The sequence below is a fragment of the Rattus norvegicus genome, chromosome 4 (genome assembly GCF_036323735.1).
Source record: "Rattus norvegicus strain BN/NHsdMcwi chromosome 4, GRCr8, whole genome shotgun sequence".
In the NCBI taxonomy this organism is placed as follows: domain Eukaryota; kingdom Metazoa; phylum Chordata; class Mammalia; order Rodentia; family Muridae; genus Rattus; species Rattus norvegicus.
In genome coordinates, this window is record NC_086022.1 from 10,409,179 (window position 1) to 10,435,039 (window position 25,861).

The window sequence follows — 25,861 nt, forward strand, 5'->3', positions numbered from 1 at the left end:
AGATAGCTTGGGAGAGAAATAGATACAGTTACTCTGCAAGAGAAGCCAGGTAGTGGAAAGTTTCAGGTGATTGTACAGGGGATAGAATGGAATCGTTGCTGTGTGAGGTATTTGCATGCAAAGAACTGGCAAAATGCAATTTACTACTATAAAGATCTCGGAAGGACCAATCAAATGTTGCTTAAAGCTTTTAGCTTAAAATACCAGGAGGTAATTTCTTCAACCAAATCTTAAGATTCACGGAGTCCCCCTTAGCATTTTTTTTTTTAACACTAGAACTTTATGTTTCTTGTGATTAAGAAAATTAATATGGGGGCTGGAGAGGTGGCTCAGTGGTTAAGAGCACTGACTGCTCTTCCAGAGGTCCTGAGTTCAATTCCCAGCAACCACATGGTGGCTCACAACCATCTGTAATGGGATCTGATGCCCTCTTGCGGTGTGTCCGAAGACAGCTGCAGTGTACTCATGTAAATAAAAATAAGTAAATCTTTAAAAAGAAAATTAATATGTGTGTATATGGGTCTACGTGTTTATGCCACTGTGTGTGGGTGTCCACAGAAGCCAGAAGAGTGTATCAGATTGTCTGGGCTAGAGTCAACTAGTGCTTTTGTGATTCCTAATGTGGGTACTGGGGACTGGACTCAGGCCATACATATCTTTAAATATTTATAGTTTCTATTTTATCATAAGAATTAGAGTGAAAAAATGAGACTCATATTTATTAGTGGCTGCAGATAAAGAAGAGAATAGAACCCTGCTCTTTAACCTGTTGACATGTTGACATGTTGGACTAGCTGATTTCTAGGTGGGTGCACGTCTGCATTATAGTGTGTTTAGAATCTACTGGCTGGGTTGAGTAGCTTCTCCACTCCACACTGGGACAACAAACAATTGTTCAGACATTGCCAGAGAATTTTGGGGGGAACATCAACTCTCCCTCCCACCATTGAGAAACACCATTGAACAAAGGCTAATAAATATGCCTAGAAGAGTGCTTGGCGTGGGATCAAGTGTGTTTTTGTTTGTTTGTTTTGGGTTTTTGGGTTTTTTTTTTTCATAAATGAAGTGTTAGTTCTTGGCTGTGAATTTAAAACAGAAGGAAACCATGTTATATGTTGCAGTTGATGAATAAGATGTCCACCGAGCAGCTCTTTCAGATCTTAATTGAATTAAGATCTTAATTTTGGTGATTGAACCCAGGGCCTTGTACATGTTAGGTAAATCCACTACTACTAAGCTGTATTGACTGCTCTCATCTTTTATTTTCTATTTTCTATCATTATACTGATAGAATTAATAATTAAGTCAGTAAGTGAGTAAGTTTGGGCCACATTATGAAGCCCTAGAACTTGCTAGACTAGGCTGACCTCAAACTCGTAGAGATCTAACTGAGGGGTGGAATTAAAGGTTTAAATTAAGGGTCTGATCACTTATAAGCCATTTTTTGTTTGTTTGCTTTTTCTTTTAAATCTACTAATTTTTTATTACATTTGCTTTATTTCTGTGCTTCTGTGTGTGCATGTGCTGTCAGGGCTTGACTCTCCTTTCACCACGTGGGTCCCAGGAGATGACTCAGGTCCTCAGGGCTGGAGGCAAGCACCTTTACCCCTGCATCATCTCGCTGGCCCAATTACACGAGCTTTTAGTAAATGGACTTTTTTTTTTTTTTTTAAAAGATTTATTTTATTATATATAAGTACACTGTAGCTGTCTTCAGACACACCAGAAGAGGGCATCGGATCTCTTTACAGATGGTTGTGAGCCACCATGTGGTTGCTGGGAATTGAACTCATGACCTCTGGAAGAACAGTCGGGTGTTCTTAACCACTGAGCCATCTCTCCAGCCCCCAGTAAATGGACTTTTAAGGCATTACTTTTAGATTTCACTAAATGTAGACTGCAACCTTTTGAAAATCTAAACTTTGCAAAGAACTTATTAGAAATATAAAAGCTAATAATGGATACAGAGGGAGTCTTGGCTCTGTCCTCACATTCATTCAGGCTTTAAGGAAGAAAATATTTTTATTACTTAATGTGCTATTATGCTAGAGAAAGCTTAAATTTTATTGGCTATATTTTCCAAGTGTGCTTTATATGGTGTTTAAGCTTTAAAATTCAATATTTTCTGAGTGTGATAGTCCATGTATACAGCTCAGGGGTTAGGAGGATGAAGCAGGAGTGCTAGCGTCCAAAGCCAGCCTGGTCACACACGAGAACGCCTCAAACACTCTAACAAAAGTTTTAGTATTTGATTTTATGTGCTCGTTTTATTTTGCCTTATTTGTTTGTTTGTTTATTTATTATTTATTTATTTTTGCTGTAGGCCTCGAAGTAGAGGAAAATCTACAGTGGAAGATGAGGACAGCACGGATGGACTGGAGACGACGGAGACAGAAAATATTGTGGAGACAGGTATTGGATCTTAATGGGAATTTTGACAAAATACATAACCATTTGTATTTCTTTATGTGCTATCCATAGCATTTATGTAGAAGTGTCTGCTAGCATTTATCAGCATATGAGACTCGTAACTCTTCCGTCTGTTTGCATTGTTTGATGTCTCCTGAGTAAAAAGGTCTCTTTTTCAGTTTTCCCCTCGAGTCCTTATTTAGTTTGAATTATTTTGTATATATGAATGTCTTTTATTAAAACAAGTGGGCTGGAGAGATGGCTCAGCGGTTAAGAGCACCGACTGCTCTTCCAGAGGTCCTGAGTTCAAATCCCAGCAACCACATGGTGGCTCACAATCATCTGTAAAGAGAGATCCGATGCCCTCTTCTGGTGTGCATGAAGACAGTGACAGTGTATGCATATACAATAAATAAATAAATAAAAATCTTTAAAAAAAAAACCCAAAAAAACAAGTACAACTTTCTAAAACTCATTTTATGCCTTTAGTATATTTCTGACTTGTGAACCATCAAGTATTTGTTCAAAGATTTTGTTAATATGAATATAGAGGAAAAATGTTCTATTAGTGGGTATTATGAAGTCCTGGATTAAACCATAAATTTCTGTGTGCTCAGCCTTCAGATATCTTAAATATACTGGTGTGCATTGTGTACCCACAAGAATGAATAAGTAAAATACTAAAACTAATGTCCAAGATCTGAACAAGTTGGTGATTTAATAAGTTGTGGGGCTCATGGCCTGGGTAGAAGATGACTGCATGGCGTATTCAGCCTGGCACTCTGTGTTTCTCACAGTGGTCTCTCTCTGCTGTTCATCCAGATGAGCATTAACGTTTTTTTTTTTAATATTTATTTATTTAATGTATTTGAGTACACTGTTCCTGTCTTCAGACACACCAGAAGAGGGCATCAAATCTCACTATAGATGGTTGTGAACCACCATGTGATTGCTGGGATTTGAACTCAGGACCCCTGGAAGAGCAGTCAGCGCTCTTAACCACTGAGCCACCTCTCCAGCCTGAGCATTATATTGATATATGTAGAATATCAACGTTTCTTAGAAAAAATTTAAAGGTTTCTTCATCATTTCTAAAATATATTTTTTTATGTGTTTTGCCTGCACATATGTGTGTGTACCATGTGCACATGTGCCAAGGAGATCAGAAGAGGGTGGTAGATTTCCTGGTACTGGAGTTGTAGGTAGAAATGAGCTGCAGTGTGACTGGGAATCAAACTTGGATCCTCTGGAAGAGAGTCAGTGCTCTTGACCACTGAGCCATCTCTAATTTTATCTTTAAAAAAAAAAATTGTGTGTGTGTGTGTACACAACTTGGGGAAGTTTTTTCTTACTATATGGACTGTGGGGATCAGACCTGGGGCATCAGACTTGGCAGCAAGCTTCTTAACTTACAGAACAATTTCTCATAATAATGCTTTACATTTTAAGGTATTTTCTAGAAATTACCTTACTTCTTACTATGTAAGTGCAGAGTTCTTGGAATGCTTTTGTATTCCAAGTTCCCATTTTCTTTTCTGTTGTGTTTCATTAGAGTGACAAAGTGAAGTTTGGAAGTTCAGGATCTTTTCATCTTTTAAAAATGTTCCTTCCCACCTTTCCTTTCCTATTCACATCTTTCCCCTTTCCTTCCCTCTGTTATTTGGAGTTTATTATTAATTTTTATAGATTTATTTTTTTTATCTGTACGTTTGTATGTGCTGGAGTAAACATGGGACCCAGAAGAGGTTTTGGATTTTCAGGAGCTGGAGTTACAGGCAGTTGTGAGCTACCCAACACGAGTACTGGGGACCCAAACTGGGATTCTCTCTATAAGAGCAATAAATACTGATAACTGCTGCATCATTTCCCAGAACCCCTTTAAAGCCACGGTGCCTACTCCTTCACCCCCAAAGAAAGGGTCTCACTGTGTAGCCCTGGCTGTCCTGGAACTTTCACTATGTAGACCAGGCTTGGATGCAGCTCACAGAGACCCACTTGCCTCTGCCTCCCAAGTGCTGGGATTAAAGGTGCTTGCCACTATGTCCAGCTCCTGTTCTAAGTGACATTTTTCAACCTTATTTTTTTTTTTTTAAATTAAGACAGTATGGTCCAGCAATCTCCTTTTTAAAACAATGTACCCATCAGCATTCTTCTTCAGTATTCTCTTTCTTACTTGGTGACGATCTAGCATCATTTCTGTGTTACTCTGTTTTTCCCCTTGGAATCTTGTTTTTGTTTTTGTTTTTGTTTTCCAGACAGGGTTTCACTGTGTACTCTTGACTGTCCTGGAACTCACTGTGCAGCCCAGGCTGATCTCTAACCCAGAGAGTAAGAGGCATGTGCTACCGCCTCTTGGCAATTTTTTATGATCTGTTTTAAAACCTTGAGGTTTGACTCCTGATTTCTTTTAAACTCCTCCAGTTCCTATCAGTAATCCATTCCTAGAGTTCACACATTATCCTTGTCCTAGTGCCATTTATTGGAACTATTAGTGACTCCTTTTCAGATTTGCATGGGTTCCACCTTTTCCCCACCACACTTTTGTCTTAATCTATGCCACACAGTTTTTTACACATTGAAACCCACAGTCCAGTGATCTTATGAATGGGTTTGCTGCTTTTCTAGCTCCAAGTTTGTACCTCAGTCTTTGTGATCCTTTATTTGTAACCTTATGTAACCCTGGCTAGCCTGGAGTTCACAATTCTGGCTTAAACTCTTTTTAAAGAGGTTTACCTGTCTGTCTCTCCCTCCTGAGTGCTAGGATTGAAGGCATGCACCACTACATATGCCGACTGTCATTTTCTTGACAACCTTCAACTCTTCCACCAAACTCAAATTTTACATCTGTCCCCTGATCATGGCTGTAGACAACAGACAGTCTTGCTGATCTCAGATGAGCTCAGATCTCAAGTGAGTCAACACTACTCCTTTCCTCAGTCTACATTTACATAGAAATTTATTGAGACTCATTATATCATTCACCATCTTCTCTTCTCAAGCTTCTAGTCTTCAATTTAAGTTTAGTTTTCATTCATTATTATTTTAGTGGAAACAGGAATTTCGCATGTGCCTAGTGGGTATGCGCTCTTGGGTGTTCCTCTGCCCTTGTGTTCTGCCTTAACTCCTGTGTCTTAAGTATCCTTTCCAGAAAGCCCCTGTGATCACTATTCTTTGGGAAGAATATTACTGAGATCCATCTTTTATCTTTCCTGCCCCTAGATAGAAATTTAACTACTCTCTGAGGACTTCAGGTTCTTTTAGCTAAGAAAAGTAGTAGGGAAAGCTGTCGGTTGTAGGACTGCATATCATAATTGCTTCACATGAGAACTAACTCTGTTGTCAGTCTTTGTCTTGTTTAATAATATATTAGCCATTAGAAGAGACAATAAGTATTTAGTATAGTCACTTATAATTGTGAGTTGATACACATTGAAGCCTACCTGTAAATAGCTCTAGCTTGTTTGTCTGTTTGAGACAGGTGTCTTACCAATGTAGCCAAGTCGTCCTGGAACTTGCTGTGTAGCCTCACACTCAGACTCTTGAGTGCTGTGACTAAAACTCTGTATTATGTATTATCTACTCATCTACATATTAGTCCTCCCTCCTTCTCTTATGTGCTTCCCAGATGCTAGTAACTTCTATTCAGTTATGTTGTGTTGTATTATAATATATTGTGTTATATTGTATTGTAACGTGTTTCTTTGAGATTGATATTAGCTTCCATATTAAAATGAGGTGGAGTATTTATCTTTATGTTTTTGACAAGTTCACATAATATTATCATCCATTTTCACACACATTTCTGGAGAAGGAGTGATATTTTTTCTGGCACAGGGTCTAATTCTATAGTCTAGGTTAGCTTTAGGTCACTGTATAGCTAAGGGTGGCCTCAAACTTGTGATCCTGTTGCCTTCCTGTCTTGAGAGCTTTCTTTGCTTTGTTGCCATTTTAGGGTCGAGTGATCCTTGATGTCAGCTTCCTAAGTGTTAGAACTATAGACATATATGGGATTGATTGGACACTGCAGCTTCACAAAGCTGTTGTGTCCCCTCCCTCCCCTCCCTTCCACACTCCCACCCTCCCACCTTCCCTGTCTCACTTTTTTAAGAAAATGTTTCTCTGTATATCCTGGCTGTCCTAGATTTAATTCTGTCGACCAGGTTGGCCTCCAGTCATAGAGCCTCTGCCTCCCAAGTGCTGGGATTAAAGGCATGGACCACCACTGTCCTGCCATGTGGCTTCCTTTCTTTCCTTTTCCTTTTCCTTTTCCTTTTCCTTTTCCTTTTCCTTTTCCTTTTCCTTTTCCTTCCCCTTCCCCCTCTTTTTGTCTGTCTGTCTGTCTGTCTTGGGAGCATTGTATATGGTTTTTCTATAAGAACTAATCTTTCAAGATTTATTTATTTTCATTTTATGTTTATGATTGTTTTGCCTCCATGTATGTAAGTATACCTTGTATAAGCCTGTTGCCCTCAGAGGTCAGAAGAGGTGTTGGATCCCCTGGAACTGGGGTGACAGATGGTTATAAGCTTCCCTGTGGATACTGGGAATTGAGCCTGGTCTTTTAAAAGAGCAGCCAGTGTTCTTAATTGTGGAACCATCTCTCCAGCCTTAACTGGACTGGACTAATTTACATTCTTACTATCAGCGTAATGAGGACAGTCTTTAATCTTACCATTAATCATTTTTGTCTTTACTATTATTTTTATAGCTATTTAAAGGAGGATGAGATGACATTTTGTGGTTTTGGTTTTCATTTCTCTGATAATGAGATGCTTCTGCACTTCTAATAGTTACAGAGTTTTGGGTTTTATTTAATGCTTTGACACAACTGTACATGTTTAGAACTAGAGGCCTATTTTATTTATTCTGCATTGTATGCCCACTTTTCTAGCATCACCCCTGACCCCCTTTTTTGGGGGGGTAAATGTTTGTGTGTGAGGAGATGCTGTTTGTAGCTCAGCTTGGCCTAGAATTTACAGTAATAGTTCCATCCCTATCTAGTTCTGAATTACACCCTACTTAGCTGGTATATTTTAAAGTCAGGTATTCTCTTTCTTCTAGGTTGTGCGTCTCCATCCCTCTACCTCCCTCCCCCCATTTGCTCCTCCCTGGTTTCAGATGAAAGGCATTTATTTATTGAGTCAAGGCCTCATATATAGCCCTGTGGCCTGGAGCTCACTATGTGTACCAGACTGGGAGCATCATGGAGATCTACCTGACTCTGCTTCGGATTGAAGCATGGGCCACCATGCCTGTCCTGTCCTTATGTGTTTTCATTATTCTAGTCCTTGAAGAAAATCGTTTGTATTTTGATAGAAAATTCCATTCAATGTGCTGATCATTTTGAGCCGTGTAGATAGTTTTTTAAAAATTACAATAGATTTTTCATTCAATATTTTCCCTCATCCCTCTGCTCCTATCAGTTTCTCCCATCCCCCACTCCCACCTCCATACCCAGTCTACAAGCTTTCTGTCTCTCAGGAAACAGGCTTCTAAAGAATAATAACAAAATAAAACAAAATACAGTAAGGTACAAAAGCAACAAATCGGGATAGGACAAAACAGCCAAACAAGAAAAAGCAAAAGAAATGCATATATATGCAGAGTGGAGACATTGTACACTTGTGCACACAAAGGAATTCCATAAAAACAAAACCAGAAGCTGTAATATATGCACAAAGGATTTGTAATTTTTTTGGGTTCTTTTTTTGCTTTTTTTTTTTTTTTTTTTTTTTTTTTGGAGACAGGGTCTCACTGTGTAGCTCGGTCTGGCCAGGATTTAACAGAGGTTTGCATGCCTCTGCAGCCCAGTGGTGGTATTAAAGGCAAGCTAAGGACCTGTAATTTTTTAAAAAGCCCTGGTACGTATGTAGGTAGGTATGTATGTATGTAGGTATGTATGTATGCAGGTAGGTATGTGTGTGTATGCATGTATGTTTGTGTATATGTATGTGTGTGTATGTATATGATTAATGTATGTATTAAGTTTTCATACAATCCCTGAAATAGCTCTTGGCTTTATCCCTTTCTTCTCTTCTGCTTCCCCCTCCTCCCTCCCCCTCCTTATTTGATCATCCTGTTGAGTCTCTTCCCTATCTGTCCATAAATATGTATTCTATTTCCCTTTTCTGCAGAGACCTAACCCTTCCCCAGTCCCTTACTTTCTACCTAACTTCTCTGGCTATACATATTGCAACTTGCTTATCAATGACTTAACGTTCACATATATGCGAATGCATACATATTTGTCTTTCTAGGTCTGAGTTTTACTTCACGCAGGATGATTATTTTCTAACTGAGTCAATTTACCTGTGAATTTTATGATCACATTTTTTAAATAAAAACTATCAAGTCATACTCAATTGAGTAAATGTTTGATATTTTCTTTATCTATTCTTCTATTGGCAGACATCTAGGTTGTTACCAATTTCTGGCTCTTATGAATAGAGCAGTAATGACAAGGTTGAGCAAGTGTCTCTGTGGTCGCATGCAGCATCCTTGGTGTGTACACCTAAGAGTGGTAGAGCTGGATCTTGAGGCAGATCAATTCTTGAGCAATCACAACACTGATTTTCTTCATGGCTGTACAACTTCACACTCTCGCCAGCAGTGGAGGAATGTTTGCCCTTATTTACATGCATGATAATCATTTTGTTTTTATTGATCTTAGCCATTCTGACTGGAAGAAAATGAAGTGTTGAGGTAGTTTTGATTTGCATTTCCCTGATGGCCTAGCATGTTGAACAGTTCTTTAAGTGTTTTTCAGCTATTTGAGTCTTTCCTTTGAGAATTCTGTTTGTCTGTACCCTGTTTAAAAAATTGTATTATTGGTTTTCATGATACTTCTTTGTTTTTTAGTTCTATATATATATACATGCATACATGAGGCATCTATTGAATGTGGAGTTGGTAAAAAATCTTTTCCTGTCCTGTAGGCTGCCACTTTGTCTGGTTGACAGTGTTCTTTGCCATTCAGAAACTTTTCAGTTTCATGAGGTCCCATTTATTAATTGTTGCTTTCAGTGCCTGTGCTATTGTTCTGTTCAGAAGGTGCTGAGTTTCTCTTCTATAAGGTTCAGTGTGCCTGGCTTTATGTTGAGTCTTTGCTCCATCTGGAGCTGAGCTTTGTGCAGAGAGATGAGCGTGGATCTGTGTGCACTCTTCTACAAGTGTGCAGAGAGATGAGCGTGGATCTGTGTGCACTCTTCTACAAGTGTGCAGAGAGATGAGCGTGGATCTGTGTGCACTCTTCTACATGTATGCAGAGTGATGAGTGTGGATGAGTGTGATTCTTCTACATGTATGCAGAGTGATGAGTGTGGATGAGTGTGATTCTTCTACATGCAGCCATCTAGTTTGACCATCTGTTGCAGATGCTGTCTTTTTCAGTGTTTATTTTTTCTGGATTCTTTATCAAAAATCAGGTGTCCATAGATGTACACTTTTTTTCTGGGTCTTCAGTTAAATTTTATTGATCACATGTCTGTTTTGGTGCCAGGATGTTTTTACTACTGTAGCTTGGTAGTGCAGTTTCAGATTGGGCATAGTGACACCTCCTGCTGTTCTTCTGTTATTCAGGAACGTTTTAGCTAATCTGGGCTTTTTTGTGTTTCCTCTTAAAGCTGAAATTTGTTCTTCAAGTTCTGTGAAGAATTGTGTTGGGTTTTAATGTAGATTGCATTGTATTTGCAGATTTGGTAGGATAGCTTTTACTCTATTAATCCTACTAATCCATGAACATGGGAACATGGAAAATCTATATTCCTATATTCTGTTTTCTGATGTCTTCGTTAATTTCTTTCTAAAGTGTCTTAAGGTTTTTATACGAGTCTTTCACTTGATTGGTTAGAGTTAATCTGAAGCTATTGTGAAAGGTGTCATTTCCCTGATTCTTTCTCTGTCATTTGTACATAGGAAGGCAATTGATTTTTGTTAAGTTTTTTATCCTGCTACTTATGTGTTTATCAGCTATAGGAGTTTCCCTGTGTAATTTTTAGGGTTATTTAAGATACTCCGACTTCTTTCGTTCTATTTATATCCCTTTGATCTCCTTCAGTTGTCTTATTTCTCTTGCAAAGACCTCAAGTACTGGATTTAATAGGTATGGAGAGTTTTTCAGTCAGTTTTTACATGATGAGTACATACATTGATTTGCATATGTTTAATCCTTGCATCTCTGGGATGAAGCCTACTTAATCATGGTAGATGATCTTTTTGCTGTGTTCTTGGATTCAGTTTGCAAGTATTGAGAATTTTTATATCTATGTTTATAAGCAAAATCAGGCTGTAATTCTCATTCTTTGTTGGTTCTTTATGTGGTTTAGGTATCAGTTACTGGGTCCTTATAAAAGGATTTTTGTTGTTGTTGAATAATTTGAGAAATATTGGGGTAACTTCTGTGAAATACTGATAGACGCCACCCATTCCCATGCTTTCTGGGTTGGTAGGTTCAATTACTACTTATATTTCACTAAAATATAAGTAAAGGTTATAGCAATTTAAACAATTGTTTACCTGATATTCAAATTTGTTAGGATGGTATATATTGAGAAAATTATCCATTTTTTTTGTAGGTATTCCAATTTGGCGTACAGGTTTTTAAAATATGTCCTTATGAGTCTCTGGATTTGTCTCTAATTTGATAACATGACTCTTCTCTTTCCTCCTTTTAGTTAATTTTGCTAGGGGCTGGGTGGTCTTACTGGTTTTCTCAAAGAACCAACTTTTTGTTTTATTGATTCTTTATATCAGTTTTTTGTTTGTTTGTTTCCAGTTTATTGAACCAGTCCTGAGTTTGATTATTTCTTGCCATCTCTCCCTTTTGGATGTTATTTCTTCTTTGTTCTAGATCTTTCAGATGTGCTGTTGGATTGCTAATACCATACAGATGTCTCTCTTTTTATGGAGGCATTGCATTGTGTCCCATAACTTGGGCCACGTTGTGCTTTCCTTTTCATTCAATTCTAGAAAGTTATTAACTTCTGTCCCAACCCATTTTCCATTCAGTGATGAGTTGTTCATTTTCCATGAGTTTGCAAGTTTTCTGTTTTTGGCATCCACGTTAATTAGTGTTGTTGAGAGAGGCACAGGGGTTATTTCAGTTTGCTTTCCTCTGTGGAGACTTGCTTTCTGTCCAAGTATATGGTCAATTTTGGCAGAAGTTCTATGAGGTGCTAAGAAGAAGAAGGTATATTCTTTTGAATTTGGGTGAAATGTTCTGTAAATATGGCTTATAATGTCAGTTTGGTTTATAACGTCAGTTACCTGCAACATTTCCTTTAGTTTTTGTCTCTGACCTGTGTATTAGTGAGAATGGGGTACTGAAGGCACTCATTATCACTGTGTGAGGGTCAAGATGTGATTTAAGCTAAAACAAGGTTACTTTTATGAACTTGGGTGCCCTTGTGTTTGGTGCGTAGATATTAAGGATCACAGTATCCCTTAGGTGGATCAAAGGCATGGACCACCTTCACCCACCTTTGAGAATTTTATATGGGTGCTTTTTAGGTATGTTGACCTGTAGTGCTTTGTATGCTAATGTGTCTCATCCATACTTTTTAAAAACAGGGCAATTGTAGTCTGATAGGAACTTAAGAATTCCTTCCCTTTAGGACTTCTAAGTAATTTCAAAAGAATTGATACTTGTTTTATTTTAACAGTTTGATTCTAGGCATTTTCTTGATAGAATTTTTTTTGTCTGGTTGATAAACATTTCTTACTATTGGTCTGCTGTGATATTCTGTCATGGTTCAGTTTTAACAGACTCTGTGTTCAGATTTCCCCACATGAAGCTGTGCTCAGTGGTGTCATTTCTGTTGTCAGCTATATAATGCATCTGTTTTCATTTCTGTATTATGTGATTCCTTCCTTCCTTCCTTCCTTCCTTCCTTCCTTCCTTCCTTCCTTCCTTCCCTCCCTCCCTCCCTCCCTCCCTCCCTCCCTCCCTCCCTCCCTTCCTTCCTTCCTTCCTCTCTCCCTCCCTTACTTCCCTTTTCCTTCCTTCCCTTCTTTTGCTTTCACATACCTTGTGCTTACCATTACCTCAGCTGCACATCACTGCACCTTGTGGCCATAGCAACATTCCTACTCTTGCTTCTCCCCTTCCTGTCTTGGTGGTGGATGCAGATGTGGTCATTGTCATCCTAATTCTCCTCCCCCTCTCCCTCCTTCTTGTCCTTTTCCCCTCCTCCCTCCCTTTGCCCCCCTCCTCCCCTCAGTCTCCTTCTTCCTCCTCTTTGGTCTCCCCCCCATCCTTTCCCTCCTCTTCCTCCCTCCCCCCCTTCTTGTCTCTTATTTTATGGTCTGATGTCTGGGTTTGTTTGTTTCTATCTTGGGGTTTGATTTGACTTGCTTTTTTTTTGTAACATGAGTGGCATCATTCTTTTTTAATCTCACTTTTTCTTTTGGTGATGGGGAGGCACTGGTTGCTACACATTTCTCTTAATTCTTCTGCTAAAACCACTAGGTTTTTCTCTATTGTCTCAAGGAAACTAAATCCCCCCCCCCTTCTCTCTCTCTTTTGCAAAAATACACTAAATTTTTATTGTAAAAAACTTGTAAATTTTCTTTCTTTTATTCATTTAAAGCTTTTTTTCCACTGTAGTAAGAAACATGCATGCTACACCCTTAATTCTTTCTGTCCTCTGAGGCTTGTTTTGGTCCATGGGCCATCCTAGTGATAGCGAAGCTGTGTGTACTCCAGAGGTGTTGGGTGGCATAATGTCCACAATTTACCTTTGAGTTTTAAAGAATGGGTGTGTGTGTGTACATGTGTGCATGTGCCACATGTATGAGTGCCTGCAGAGGTTACAAGAGTTGGTTAGATTCCCTGGAGCTGGAGTTCCATACAGTGACAGTGCACCATCTGCTGTGCATGTCGGAGAGTAAGGCACCGAGGCATCTCTCTAGACCCACTCTCCCATCACAATTCTTGTTTATTTTTATTTTTTGAGATATGTGTAGGGGTGTTTTACTTGAATGTGTCTCTTGTGTCCCCAGTAGCCAGAAGAGGGCTTTGAATCCTCTAGAGCTGGAGTGACAGTTGTGGCCTACCATGTAGGTGCTGAGAATTGAACCTGAGTTCTCTAGAAGGACAATCTCTTTCATGCTAAGGAGTCTCCTCAGCCCCTCCAGTCCCCTGTAATATTTGTTTGTTGATTCTTTTGTCTTTATTTTTTATTTTTGGTTGCAGATTGTATTGAAGTTCCCAGCTATGATTGAAACCTATTTCTCCTTTTACCCTACTGCTTTCTTTATTGAGTGTTTCAGGCTTGTGTACATGTTCATGTATTTCCTTGGTGAATTGTTTCCATTATATAGTGACCTTTTTCTTTTCCTTTTATGCTAGTTTGTTTTTTAAAGTATTGTTTCTCCTGCTTCTCTCATTTTTCTGTTTCTCTGGTATGACTTTTTTCTGATCCCTTCACTTTTCAGCGAAGAAAGTCTATGGATTTGGTTTTCACCTTTTTGGGGAGCAGAGAGAGGTCTTAGATAATCTATTCCTTTTCATCAGAGGAACTTGTTTTTATAGTCGAGGTTATATTGGCAAGGAAAAGTATATTACTGTAACTGTTAGTTTTTTATTTCGTGTATGTCCTTTGTTACTGTCTTAGTCTTTCATTAATATTTGTGGTGTTTAGAAGATTGTTTTATATATGTATTATATTTCTGAGGGTAGATGTGCAGCAGCTCTCTCTCTGTCTCTTTGTCTCTGTCTCTGTCTCTCTCTGTATGTGTGTGTGTTTAAAACTTTCGTTTACTTATTTTTGTGTGCCAACTGTGGGAGTTGGTTCTCTTCTTCTGTAGTGTAGGTCCCAGGGTTAACTCAGGATATCATGCTTAGTGGCAAGTGACTTTATTTATACCATCTTACTTGAAGTGATCTGTGTGTGTAATATAAAACAGTAGCTGAACATGTAATTATTTTGAAAGGTGTTTCATTTATAAACATTTTTTTTTTGTGATGCGCAGGTCTTTTGACAAGCACGTAATTGTCCTTAGCTGTTTATCATGGAGTGGTTTACCTGCCCTACAACTCCTGTGCGCTCCCATCTTGGTTTTAAAGTCTATTTTAATTTTATTGTATCAGTAGTATATGGCATACAGCCAACTAACTGCCTTTTATATAATATTTTCATCTCCTTGTCTTCCCAATTTAATGATTATTTCTCTCTCTCCTCCCTCCCCCTCTCTCCCTCCCTATTCCTACCTTTCCATACCCCCATCATTTCTGCTAGAATGGTTTACTCCATAGCCCAGGCTGGCCTGGAACTTATTACATAGCCTACACTGGTCTTAAACTCATGATGTTCTTTTTGCCTTAGCCTCCTTTTTGGCTTGACTTATATGTGTTATCTACATGCACAGCTTGATGACAATTCTATTACTAAATAATCTTCCACTGTTAAATAATCCACTTACCAATAATTTCAAAGGTTTACCAGATAGGCCTACAATCAACCTTATTTTGTTTTAGATTTTTGTTTTTCTGTGTGGCTATATCTTAAAACCCATTTTGGATAAATATTAAATAGCATAATTGTTGGATTATATGGTATAGTTTTGTAAATACCTGTGTAGTGTCAAGTTTCTGTACCATTTTGCATTTTCACCAGCAATATAATGTGAGTATAGGGTATCTTTCTTTGCTCATTTACTGTTGATTCACACCTGTTTCATGTTCAGAGTAGGTTTGTTCTTAGCATTATGTGGTTGGCTCATGTTTTAATCCACTAGACAACCAGTGTATCGACCTTAAACATGATGAAAGTGATTATTCTTTCAAAAATTTAACTTTATTTTGAATCATGTGTATGTGTGCCTGTGTAGGTGTGTGCGCCTGTGTAGGTGTGTGCGCCTGTGTAGGTGTGTGTGTGCGCCTGTGTAGGTGTGCACAAGACAGCAGGCGCATCACACCCTCTTTGGAGCTGGGGCTGTGTTGGTGGTTTGAGTCATCAGCATTGGTGCTGGTAGTCACATGCAAGAATTCTAAGGCTCCCAACCTTACTCTGCTACCTTTGTAGACCCATGGCAATTCTTGCTGTAACAGATGATGCAGTCCTCTGCTGTTTTCAATCTTTTATGGGTTTTCCCCCCCCTTTTTGGAGGCAAGGTCTCAGTATGTTGGCCCAAATTTAAAGATCAAATTCTCCCAGTCTCTCAGTTAGTCGTATTGCAGTGTTTTCCCATCTTGTACAGCTAGCTCTTTTAACTGAACATTTTGTTTTTTCTTTTCTTAGCATATCATATAGCCCTTTTTGCTGGTTTTCCTATAGACTTCGTGTTAATACAAGACTGTGTGTGTGTCGGGGTGGGGTGTGGGTGTGGGTGAGGTGTAATTGTTTGCATGTGTGTGGAAGCCTGAATTGACTTCATGTATCGCCTTCTATCAGTTTCCACTTTACTTACTAATGCAGGGTGTTCAGGTTGAATCTGCAGCTCGCTGATCTTGACTGGTTCATAGTTCTGCCTCCTAAGAGCTGAGATAACAGGTGATGACCATGACTACCTGGCTGTTAAAAGGATCTGGGGAACCAAATTCCAGCCCTTGTCGAATAGAATAAACACTTTATCCACTGAGCCATCTTCTTAACCCCTTCTGAGTTCAGCTTGAACATACTATTGTAGTAAAGCTCCTTCTGCTTCTGCGTCAGTGCTGATAGTCATTTCACATGTGAAATACACAGATGCAACACATAGGCATACACATCTAATACAATGTAGTAGGGGTTAATTTGGGCAAACCTGTAACCTTAGATTAAGGGTCTTAAAAACATTTACTTTCACATTTTGCATTTGAGATACTGTTTCTTTATGTAGACTTAAATTGGTGAGTGCTGTAAAGAAATTTTTACAGTTCTCCAAAATAGGCTAGACAGTGGCAGCAGCCTTCTCAGAATCTATTTTTTCTCATAGCTCATATTCTTAATTTTTTTTTAATTTTAAAATTTGGAGGTTATTAAAAATAAGGATATGTTGTTTTCTACCCAAAATCTAGGACCTCTGATTAAATCAGTCTTTAAAATTCACTGGAATACTGTACTGTGCAGTGTGGTGAGACCCGACATGCTTGAACTCTGGTGTATTTTATGAGGCATTTACAGTCAGATGTGCTCTAATATGTGTGAATTTGTTGAAGACTTTTGTACACTTCATTCAGATTTTATTGTTGAAGCCAGGAAGGTCCAGACTTGTTAAATAACTTTGACTTCCTAAGTTTGAGGTATGTACCACCACAGCTGGTTCAAGAGTTTTTTTGCTTTTTAAGGAAACGATTTTGTAACTGGTTGAAGCGAAAGTGTTTATTTCCTTTAATTTAGCTGTTTTCTCTACTCAATCTTACTGGATAGTACTTAAAGAGCAAGAATAAAACTGTATTTTAGGTTTTTTTTTTTTTTTTTTTTTTTTTGGTTCTTTTTTTCGGAGCTGGGGACCGAACCCAGGGCCTTGCGCTTCCTAGGTAAGCGCTCTACCACTGAGCTAAATCCCCAGCCCCTGTATTTTAGTTTTTATATACAAAAATGATTCCTCAGAAAGTTTTCCCAATAATCCTGTTAACAAGTTCATGAGATAGAGTTAGAGGGAGCCTGCACTGACATAGTGTATGAACAAACCCAGGCTCGGAAGCTCAACCTTGAGACTTGTTTTTTTTTTTTTTTTATGTCATGTGGGGAGATATGTGTTTATAAGGGTGCATGCATGTATGTGTGGTTTTAGTGTGTGTGCACGCACAGTAAAGTACATATGGGAATCTAAGTGCAACATCAAGTATCTTCTTCAGTTGCTCTTCATTCCACTTAAGGAATTCCTTAAAATTAATTAATTAAATAAGTAGCTCTAGTGAAGCTGAATCATTTCGCTGTGTTGACTGTCTAGTCTCTCTAGGGATCCACTTTTCACTTCTCTCCTTGTTCGGGGTGCACAGATGGTGTGCCCCTGGCTTTTCCTGTGGGCACCGGGCGTCTGAACTTACACCAACATGATCACACTGCTGACTGTGCCCTTTGGTCCTTGTTTTTAAAATGAATGTCCTGTTAGAGACTGCTCCTTTTTATAACGTGGGGAGTGGAGAACTGTTAGTGAATGTTTGTTTATCATTACAGCTTTACTGGGCTTCTAGTCTTATTAACCCCACCGCCAACTTCTTCATTTAACCATATTGTAATATGTGCATGCTTACATTTTACCTTATTTTCCTACTTTTCCTCCTAAGTGCTGGACTGATAGGTATGGCTGGTTTAGTATGGTTCTACGAATTAAACAAGACTTTTTGTGTGCTAGGCAAATACTATAGTAACCAAGCTACATTCCCAGCTTCAATGTGCATACTTCTGTCATGTCAGACGCTGTTCCTGCTACCATTTTCTCTTTTATGAAGACTAGGTATCCTGCTTTTATTTTTGTATCCACTTCATTTGAATACAGTGCATTTTATGTAGTAGTAATTTTTTTATAAATAGTTGGTCTAAAGAAGTAAAATGTTGGACTAGAGAGATGGCTCAGCAGTTAAGAGCACTGACTGCTCTTGCAGAGGTCCTGAGTTCAATTCCCAGCAACCACATGGTGGCTCACAACCATCTGTAATGGGATCTGATGCCCTCTGTGTCTGAAGACAGCTACAGTGTACTTACATATATAAAAGTAAAAACCTTAAAAAAAAAGAAAGAAATTAAATGTTAACTTAGCACAAAGTCAGGAGTGTTCTTTCTGTTGCATCCTAAACTGTTTTTAAAGATAATTTGTGTTCCTACATCAAGAGCCACAGGTACAATTCATCGAGTAGCGCGGTTTAGTGTAGGTGAGGAAGACAAGCTGACGGGGAGCTGAGCAAGACAGTATACCAGACATAGTGCCTGACTGTAGAACCAGATCACAGCAGCACACTGATGCTTAATAACAACTTCATCTTCACACTTGCGTTCATGCGTTACAGTTTTTGAACTGAAGGATTTCTTCATTCTAGGAGACATTATCTATTTGATTTTTGAAGCAAACCAAAGTTCTCATGGCCCTATTGGGAGCCCATGACTAAGTTAAAGATATCTATTTATTGTGGCTGATTAGGTTTGAAGCCACTGTTGACTCAAACTCTCTCTTGTCTTAAAACTATTTAGGGTTAATCAAGAGTTGTGAGGTGTTAAAGGATTGAAACGATGTGTAAGTACATAAAAAGATCAGATTTAATTTTTCTCTCTATCCCCTAAATGCCATCCATAAAACCAGTGATGTTTCGTAAAGTGTAGAAACTTAAGTTCTTTTAGAAGCTTCCTTACTAGGAATTAGGTTCTTCTGTAGTCTGGTTACATGGCACATGTGCCACCTAGTGGCTAGGAAATTAATTAGGAGCTGAATAGGAGCTCCCCCCTTTTCCTCTCCACCTTTTTGGCTATAGAGAATTTTGTGAGCAAGCGGAACTGGTTGTGTTTATTTAGGCCAGGTTTAAATTTGGGAGGCGTCTAGCTTCATTCTTTTGCTGTGATAGAAATACCCTGACTAAGGCTGGCTTAGGGAAGAAGACTTGCAATTCCAACTTACTGTTTTTTGGGACAGTTAAGGCTAGAACTCAAAGCAGCTGGTCACATTTTATCCGCAGCCAAGAGCAGAGAGAATGTATACCTGTTTGCTTGCTTTCAGCTTTCTCCTTTAGAAATACAGTTTTCATTAATGATTTGGAGATATTTAAAGATCATTTATTTTTATTTTATGTGGACGGATGGTTTGTCTGCATATAAGTTTATGGACCAGAAGTTAAAAGAGGGGGTTGAATCCCTGGAATGGGAGTTAGACAGGTTGTTTTTGATTTGCCATGTGTTGGTGCAGTAAGCACTTTAACCTTCTCTCCAGCACCTCAGCTCTTTTTCTTCTCTCCAGAGAATGATACTACTTAAAATGGACAGCTTTTCCTTCATTAATGAACAAGTAAGACAATCTCCTACCCACATGGCCTCAGGCCAACCAAGTTTAGATAATTCCTCATCAAGATTATTCCCAGAGAATTATAGATTATATCATTTTGATAGTTAAAACTAACCATTGTAGGAGGGGACTGTATCCACACCCTCCTGTGTCCATAGGAGCTAATGGCATACACAGGAGGTTGGTGTCCAGTGCTTTATTTTATTGACCACAACATTGGAGTGCTTGTTTGCTTGCTTACTTTCACTGTGTAGCCCAGGCTGTCTTGGGACTCCTGTACAGACCAAGCTGTCCTTGAGCTCAAAGAGATCATGTGCCTTTGCTTCCTAAGTGCTTTATTAAAGCTGTGCACCACTGTTCTTGGTCCTCACTTTTTTATTTTTGAGAAAGTCTCACTATGTAGCTGTGATTGTCCTGAAACTCACTATAGAGCAGATTGGCTTGGACACAGGCATTATTACCCTGGCACCTTCCGCATTGATTCAGTTTGAGTCAGGACACCACCAGTTAATTGGTTATGAGCTCCAGGGACCTTCCATATCTGCTTCCCAGATGATGGGGTTATAGATACCCAGGGATTCTTGAGATCTGACTTTGAGCCTTAATTCTTGTTTAGCAGCCCTTTACTAGCTGAGCCATCTTTCATGCTCTCTTCCCCCAGTTTCAGACATGAAAACTGTTAGTTCTGTCTTTTACAAATTGGACTGCATGTAACTGAACATTTAAGACCCCATGAAAAGTAAAAAAAGTGAGTTAAATGAGCTTGTACTATTTTGTTGGGCTAGTATCTGGTTTATCCATTATAAAATATACCAATTGGTATTTAAGCACATATATTTTTGGATAGTCTGTAGATAACCAAATGCTGTGTGGAATATTTCATCAGTCATGGTCTTCACAGTCCTAGTTGTGTTGGTATGTTTCACTTTTTACTGCCAGTAACTTTTTATACCAATAAATAACTTTTTATACCATAACAGGGGTAACAGAAGGAGGGAGGGGGAGTAAGAAACATTTACGCAGGCCAAGGACACAGTATTTGTGTGGTCAGGGAATCGGCTGATGTTGACAGATGTCAGAAAGGTCACAGGTTTGTCATATTATTAGTCAGCAGGAGAACTTTATCATATTAGTATTTATCTTGACCACCAGATTTGTATTAGTCTTCTGCAGCAGGCTGGGGATTTTCCATGAACCCAGTCATACTTAACTAACCATAATAACATCAATAATGGAGGGCTTCAAAGGTATCGCTCCCAACAAGTTATCACGCAGAAATGTATAATTTCATTGTAACCATTGCATTTTTAGTCTCTTTATATTTGATATGAATACACACTTTGTTGACTCAATGCTAAAGTTTTTTCTTTTTTACAAAATTGTCTGCAGGGTACTCAGGATACCTTGATTGATAAGTCTCATACACAATGGCCATTTTGTTTTCCTTTTCCATTGTTAGAAAGGCACAGTGCTGTTTGAGCTAGGGATACCCAAAGCATTCTATTACAGCTTCATGTCGCTACTTTTGTTAGATTTGTGTCCATTTTTCCCTCCCAAATACTTCCCTAAAATTCATGTTGAGTTTAGGTGATACTCATAGAATTAGTGAAATAAAATTGAAGTACTGGTGTGAGTTGAAGTTTCAAGTGAAATTTCTTTCAGGATGCTAAGACATGGCATAGGGTGGCCGTCTGTAATGTGCTGTAAAGGATGATCTGGGATATTGGCAAGGAGCTAGTGCTGGATATGTAGGCTTAAAGATTATTAATCCCAGAGGAGAGGGAGTGCTAAGACTTGGATAATAATTATGTTCTTTAGCTGGAAGGCTGGGCTCCCATTTGGGAGTCAGAAGACACCAACTGAGTAGGCAGTAGATTATTAGATATTCATTCGTGTCTGTCTGTCCCTCTCCCCTTCCCTCCCCTCCCCTCCTCTCCCCTCCTCTCCTCTCCCTTCCCACTTCTTTCTGATTAAGGTTATATAGTACAGCCTGTCCTGGGTCTCGCTGTGTATTAGAAGGTAACTTAGAACAGATTGTCCTCTCAAGAACTGTGGTTTACAGGCATGTGACACCTTGCCTGACTCATTTGATCCAAATGAGCAATTTTATGAAACATGGTGAAACATGGTTTGACAGGTGAATAAAAGGTTAATGCTGTTTATATAATATTTAAAAATAGTCATCAGGTGGGTTAAATTGATAGAGACACAGTCTACAGGTTCATTTGTTCAAGGATTGTGTAGCAAGGTCTAAATAAATTTCCAATTATAAAACGACGAATTGTTTAAAAATGGGGAATTGTCTCAGAAGCATTGGTAGAGGAGGAGTGTCCCTTTAATCTGGTGATGAAGCATGAAAGACAATAGACATCTTATTTAAAAAGAAAAGTGATGTTGGGGGTAGAATTGTTTAAAAAGCTTCACAGGGGTTAGAGAGATAGCTCAGGAGTTAAGAACACTTGTTGCTCTGGCAGAGAGCCTGGGTTTGATTCCCATCACAGCCATCTGTATCTACGATCTAGGGGATCTATCTAGCTCCTCCTTCTGGCCTCCAAGGCCACTGGATGTATGTGGTGTACACACACACACACACACACACACACACACACACACACACACACACACACACAAAACACCCATATACATTAAAAAGTAAAACTCTCAAAAAAAAAAGCATTTATAAAGTTTCCGGATTTAAGAGTCCTGAGAAGAATTTTAAAAGAAGCAGAATCAAAGAGCTGTCCAAGAATTTAGCTTTTAGAATGGCAAGTGACTAGGATGCATAATCTATCAGATTAATAGTCTCAATTTATGAACAAACTCAGAAAATGAACAACATTGAAATACATTTATTGAGAGATCAACTGTTACAATCCTGAAAATAAGATTCTAAACAGTTATTTCTAGTGTTGACCTTCTCTAAGTCAGTTGTACTTGGGCCTCAAGGCACAGTGACCCACAGCTTACATGATGCTGATGATCGCTTTGCATCAGCAGATGGACACTAATTATGTATATGAATGTTTCATATTTGTTGTCTTTTATTTAATTTTCCATTATATACTCTTTGTAGGTAAAATTTTCAGTAATTGAACACAAAATGACTCTTTGTATCCTCTTCCTTACTGTGAAGCAGAAGTCAAAGAACAATCTGTGGAGGAGGACGCTGAGACAGAAGTGGAGAGCAGCAAGCAGCCAGCCTCAGCTCTTCAGCGGTCTGTGTCTGAGGACTCTGCACACTCCCTGGTCTCTGTCGGTGTAGAAGCCAAAATCAGGTTAGACGACGAAGAGAGCTGGACTAGAGCCCCTGATAGGGGAAGGGTGGTAAACTGACTGGAGACAGGGCTTTGGGTCTGGGTGGGGCTTTATCATTTAGTGCCCTTATGTTTGACACCCCTGTATGATGTTGGTTATGCTGTGCACTTTGGCGATTGGAGAGCAGTGGATGTACTAGGATAGTAGTGCTCTAGCCATTCCAGATAAGGGTTGATATTAGCTGTATGCTATTCCTGACTGAAAAGATACCTCAGAGCCCCTAATGTAAGAATTTAGGGCGGGGAGCAAGAGACACTTTTATCAGAGGAACCAGGTTTGGTTCCTAGCACCAACATGGTGACTGAAACTGTAACACACTTGTAGTCATACCCTCGTTATTCTTTAAGAAAGAATCTCCCCACTCAGTAAATAAATAAATAAAAAGTAAATAAACAATTGAATAACAATGAAAGGAGCTGGGGCTGGGGAGATGGTGCAGATGGTAACTTTCTTTCTTTCTTTCTTTTTTTTTTTTGTTCTTTTTTTCGGAGCTGGGGACCGAACCCAGGGCCTTGCGCTTCCTAGGTAAGCGCTCTGCCACTGAGCTAAATCCCCAGCCCCGCAGATGGTAACTTTCTGTTACACCTGATGACTCAGGTTTTATCCTCAGGACCCACATGATCAAAAGAAAGAGCTGACTTCCGGAAAATGTCTTCTGACTCTGTGCTTGTACACACAAAATGAATACATAACATGATAAAAGTGGAAGGAAGTAACATAGTGATAAAAGTGGGTTTTCCTTTTCTTTTTTCTGTTCTTTTGTTTTTTTTTCCCTAAGCTCTGGCTGTCTGGGAACGTTCTCTGTAGACCAGCTTGGGTTAGCCCAGGCTATCCTCAAACTCAGAGATCTGCCTTGCTCTGCCTCCCTAGTGCTGGGATTAAAGGTGTGTACTACCACTGCCTGGATAGAAGTTTTTTTTTACTTATGATAAGAAATTAATAATTACATTTGGGATATTATTACCTATTATTATATAGCTCAACTTTCATGGCTTATTGTCTCCAAGTTCTATTTTGAAGTCCTAAATAAGACTATGAAAGTATTAGATAATTGAATATTCTCAGCCTCTTAACATGTTTTGTTTTCTTTGTTTTGCTGTTAATACTCCTCCCTTTTCATTTTATCCTCTGTAAATCTTGTGAGGATGCTCCTCCACTTTTGGATTTTGAGGGTTTTTGAGTATCCTGTCTGCCTCTACCTTTATTTAATTCTCAGTGAAGTATATCTAATCTGAAGGCTGTGAACCTTGCTTGCGTCTTGAGCCACAAATTCTTATTTTCAGTGAGGCTATATTCCTAAAATCCAAACTCTGCTGTCTTCCTAATTAACATTTCCATAAAGAAATGTATTAGATTCTTCACCCTTAGAATGTCCCAAACTACTCTTTATTCCACCGTTTCCTCTGTTTTCCTTTTCAACAAATAACACCAATATTTACCTGGTTGGTCTGTGATTTGTATCATAGTTCATACTTGATTAACCCACAATTTCCTGTTATCTTAACTTGGCCTACTGACTTGGTTGAAGCTATTGTCTTTAATATCTTTTCATTTCTTTTTCACTTCTTTTTTTTTTTTTTTTAAATATTTTATTTATTTATTTACTTATTTATTTATATCAGTATACTGTAGCTGTCTTCAGACACACCAGAAGAGGGCATCAGATCTCATTACAGATGGTTGTGAGCCACCATGTGGTTGCTGGGAATTGAACTCAGGACCTTGGGAAGAGCAGTCAGTGCTCTTAACCGCTGAGCCATCTCTCCAGCCCTCTTTTTCACTTCTTAATTACCTTTCCATAGTCTAATTTAGTTGTAAAAAGTATCATCAAATCTAAGTCAGATCTGGTCTTCACTAAGTTTAATGGCTATTCTATTGAAATGTGACATTTTAGTTGTGTTCAGCATTTTAGGTCCTTTTTTTTATTCTGTAAGCTAGTCTGTAAGGCATGGTCTGTCCTCAGGTTTAATTTCTACTGTTTGTAAATACACTTCATTCAGCTTCTGTCTTCGATTTTTTGAAGTTTTGTGTCATCTGTTATAGGGGTTATTATCTTGTGAGAGCCTCCTCCCCAATCATCTTACTGTAATAATTTCTGAATTCTTTAACTCCAGTGTGAATCTAGGTGAAGAGTATATAGGTATTTGCTATACCTAGTTCACTTTCCCCCAATATTTTGAGAGGTTTAAATATTTTCAAAGTAAAAGGATAGTACTTTACCCGGCAGGAGTTCCTCGTCCTTTTAATCACACCGTTCAGGAGGCAGAGGCAGGCAGATCTCTTGAGTTTGAGGCCAACTTGGGCTACAGAGTAAGTTACAGAACAAAAGGGCCTACCCAAAGAAACCCTATCTTGAATTAAAAAAAAAATGTTTTAGAAATTTCAGATCTCACAATCAAGTCTTTAAGCAATTTTGAGTTGAATTTTGCATGTGTTATGAGACAAGGGTTTAATTTCTCTGCGTATGGTTCTCCAGTTCTCCTAACACCAGTTATTGAATACTACCTGTTTCTTTATCGCGTACTCTTGTCATTTCTGGCAAACATAGGTGGATGGTAAATGTGTGGCGTTACTTCTTAGAGTCCCATTTTGTTTCATTGGTGACATAGTTTTATCATCTCTTTGTGATGTAAGAGGGTCCCAGCTTTATTTTCTTGTTTCCACCTGTCATCTGGCCTCAGGTTCTCATTAGACCATGCCAGCTTAGCACTTGCAACCCTCCAGTTTCCGTTTACTGAGTGCTAGGATTACAGCCACGGGCACTGCATTTGCCTTTTAAGTTAGTTTTGTATGATCAAGGTTTTTTTCTCACATTTGTAGTTCCAAGTCTATAACTCTATTACTCACCTAAATTTACATAGACTTGCTTATTGGCTGTTGTGGTTGAGATTATTTTCTGATTTTTTCAAATGGCTTATTAGCATACAGAAGTGCTACTGATTTTTGTTTGTTGATTTTTGTATTCTGTAACTTGACAATACTCAGTTCTAACAGTTTTGGGTAGAGACTTCAAGAGTTTTGAATATGCACATTAATTAGGTTTTGTCATCAGCACATGTAAATAATTTCACTTCTCTTCTTAAGATGCCATTAAGTTAGCTTAGGATTTCTGCCATTATATTAAAAAGAAATAGTAAGAATAACCATTCATTATTTTTTTGTTGTCTATATAGTTACTTCCTTTATTCGAGGAAACTAATTTGTACTTTGCCAGCTTTATTCT

General features: G+C 38.6%; 1 protein-coding gene across 33 annotated transcripts in view; it reads left to right on the top strand.

The window, feature by feature from the left end:
* Positions 1-25,861, top strand: part of Kmt2c (lysine methyltransferase 2C) — a 402,268-nt gene that overhangs the window by 55,481 nt on the left and 320,926 nt on the right. For 26 of the 33 annotated variants that reach the window (XR_010065729.1, XR_005504105.2, XR_005504104.2 and 23 more), the window contains 2 exons: positions 2,324-2,412; positions 22,457-22,598. Coding sequence is in view for 30 of the 33 variants with exons in the window: in XM_039108963.2 (XP_038964891.1) it covers positions 2,324-2,412; positions 22,457-22,598 (231 nt within the window). In the remaining 3 variants the exon portion in view is untranslated. The remainder of the gene's footprint in view (positions 1-2,323; positions 2,413-22,456; positions 22,599-25,861) is intronic. The other 7 variants (XM_063286806.1, XM_039108964.2, XM_063286800.1 and 4 more) reach the window with 1 other exon arrangement.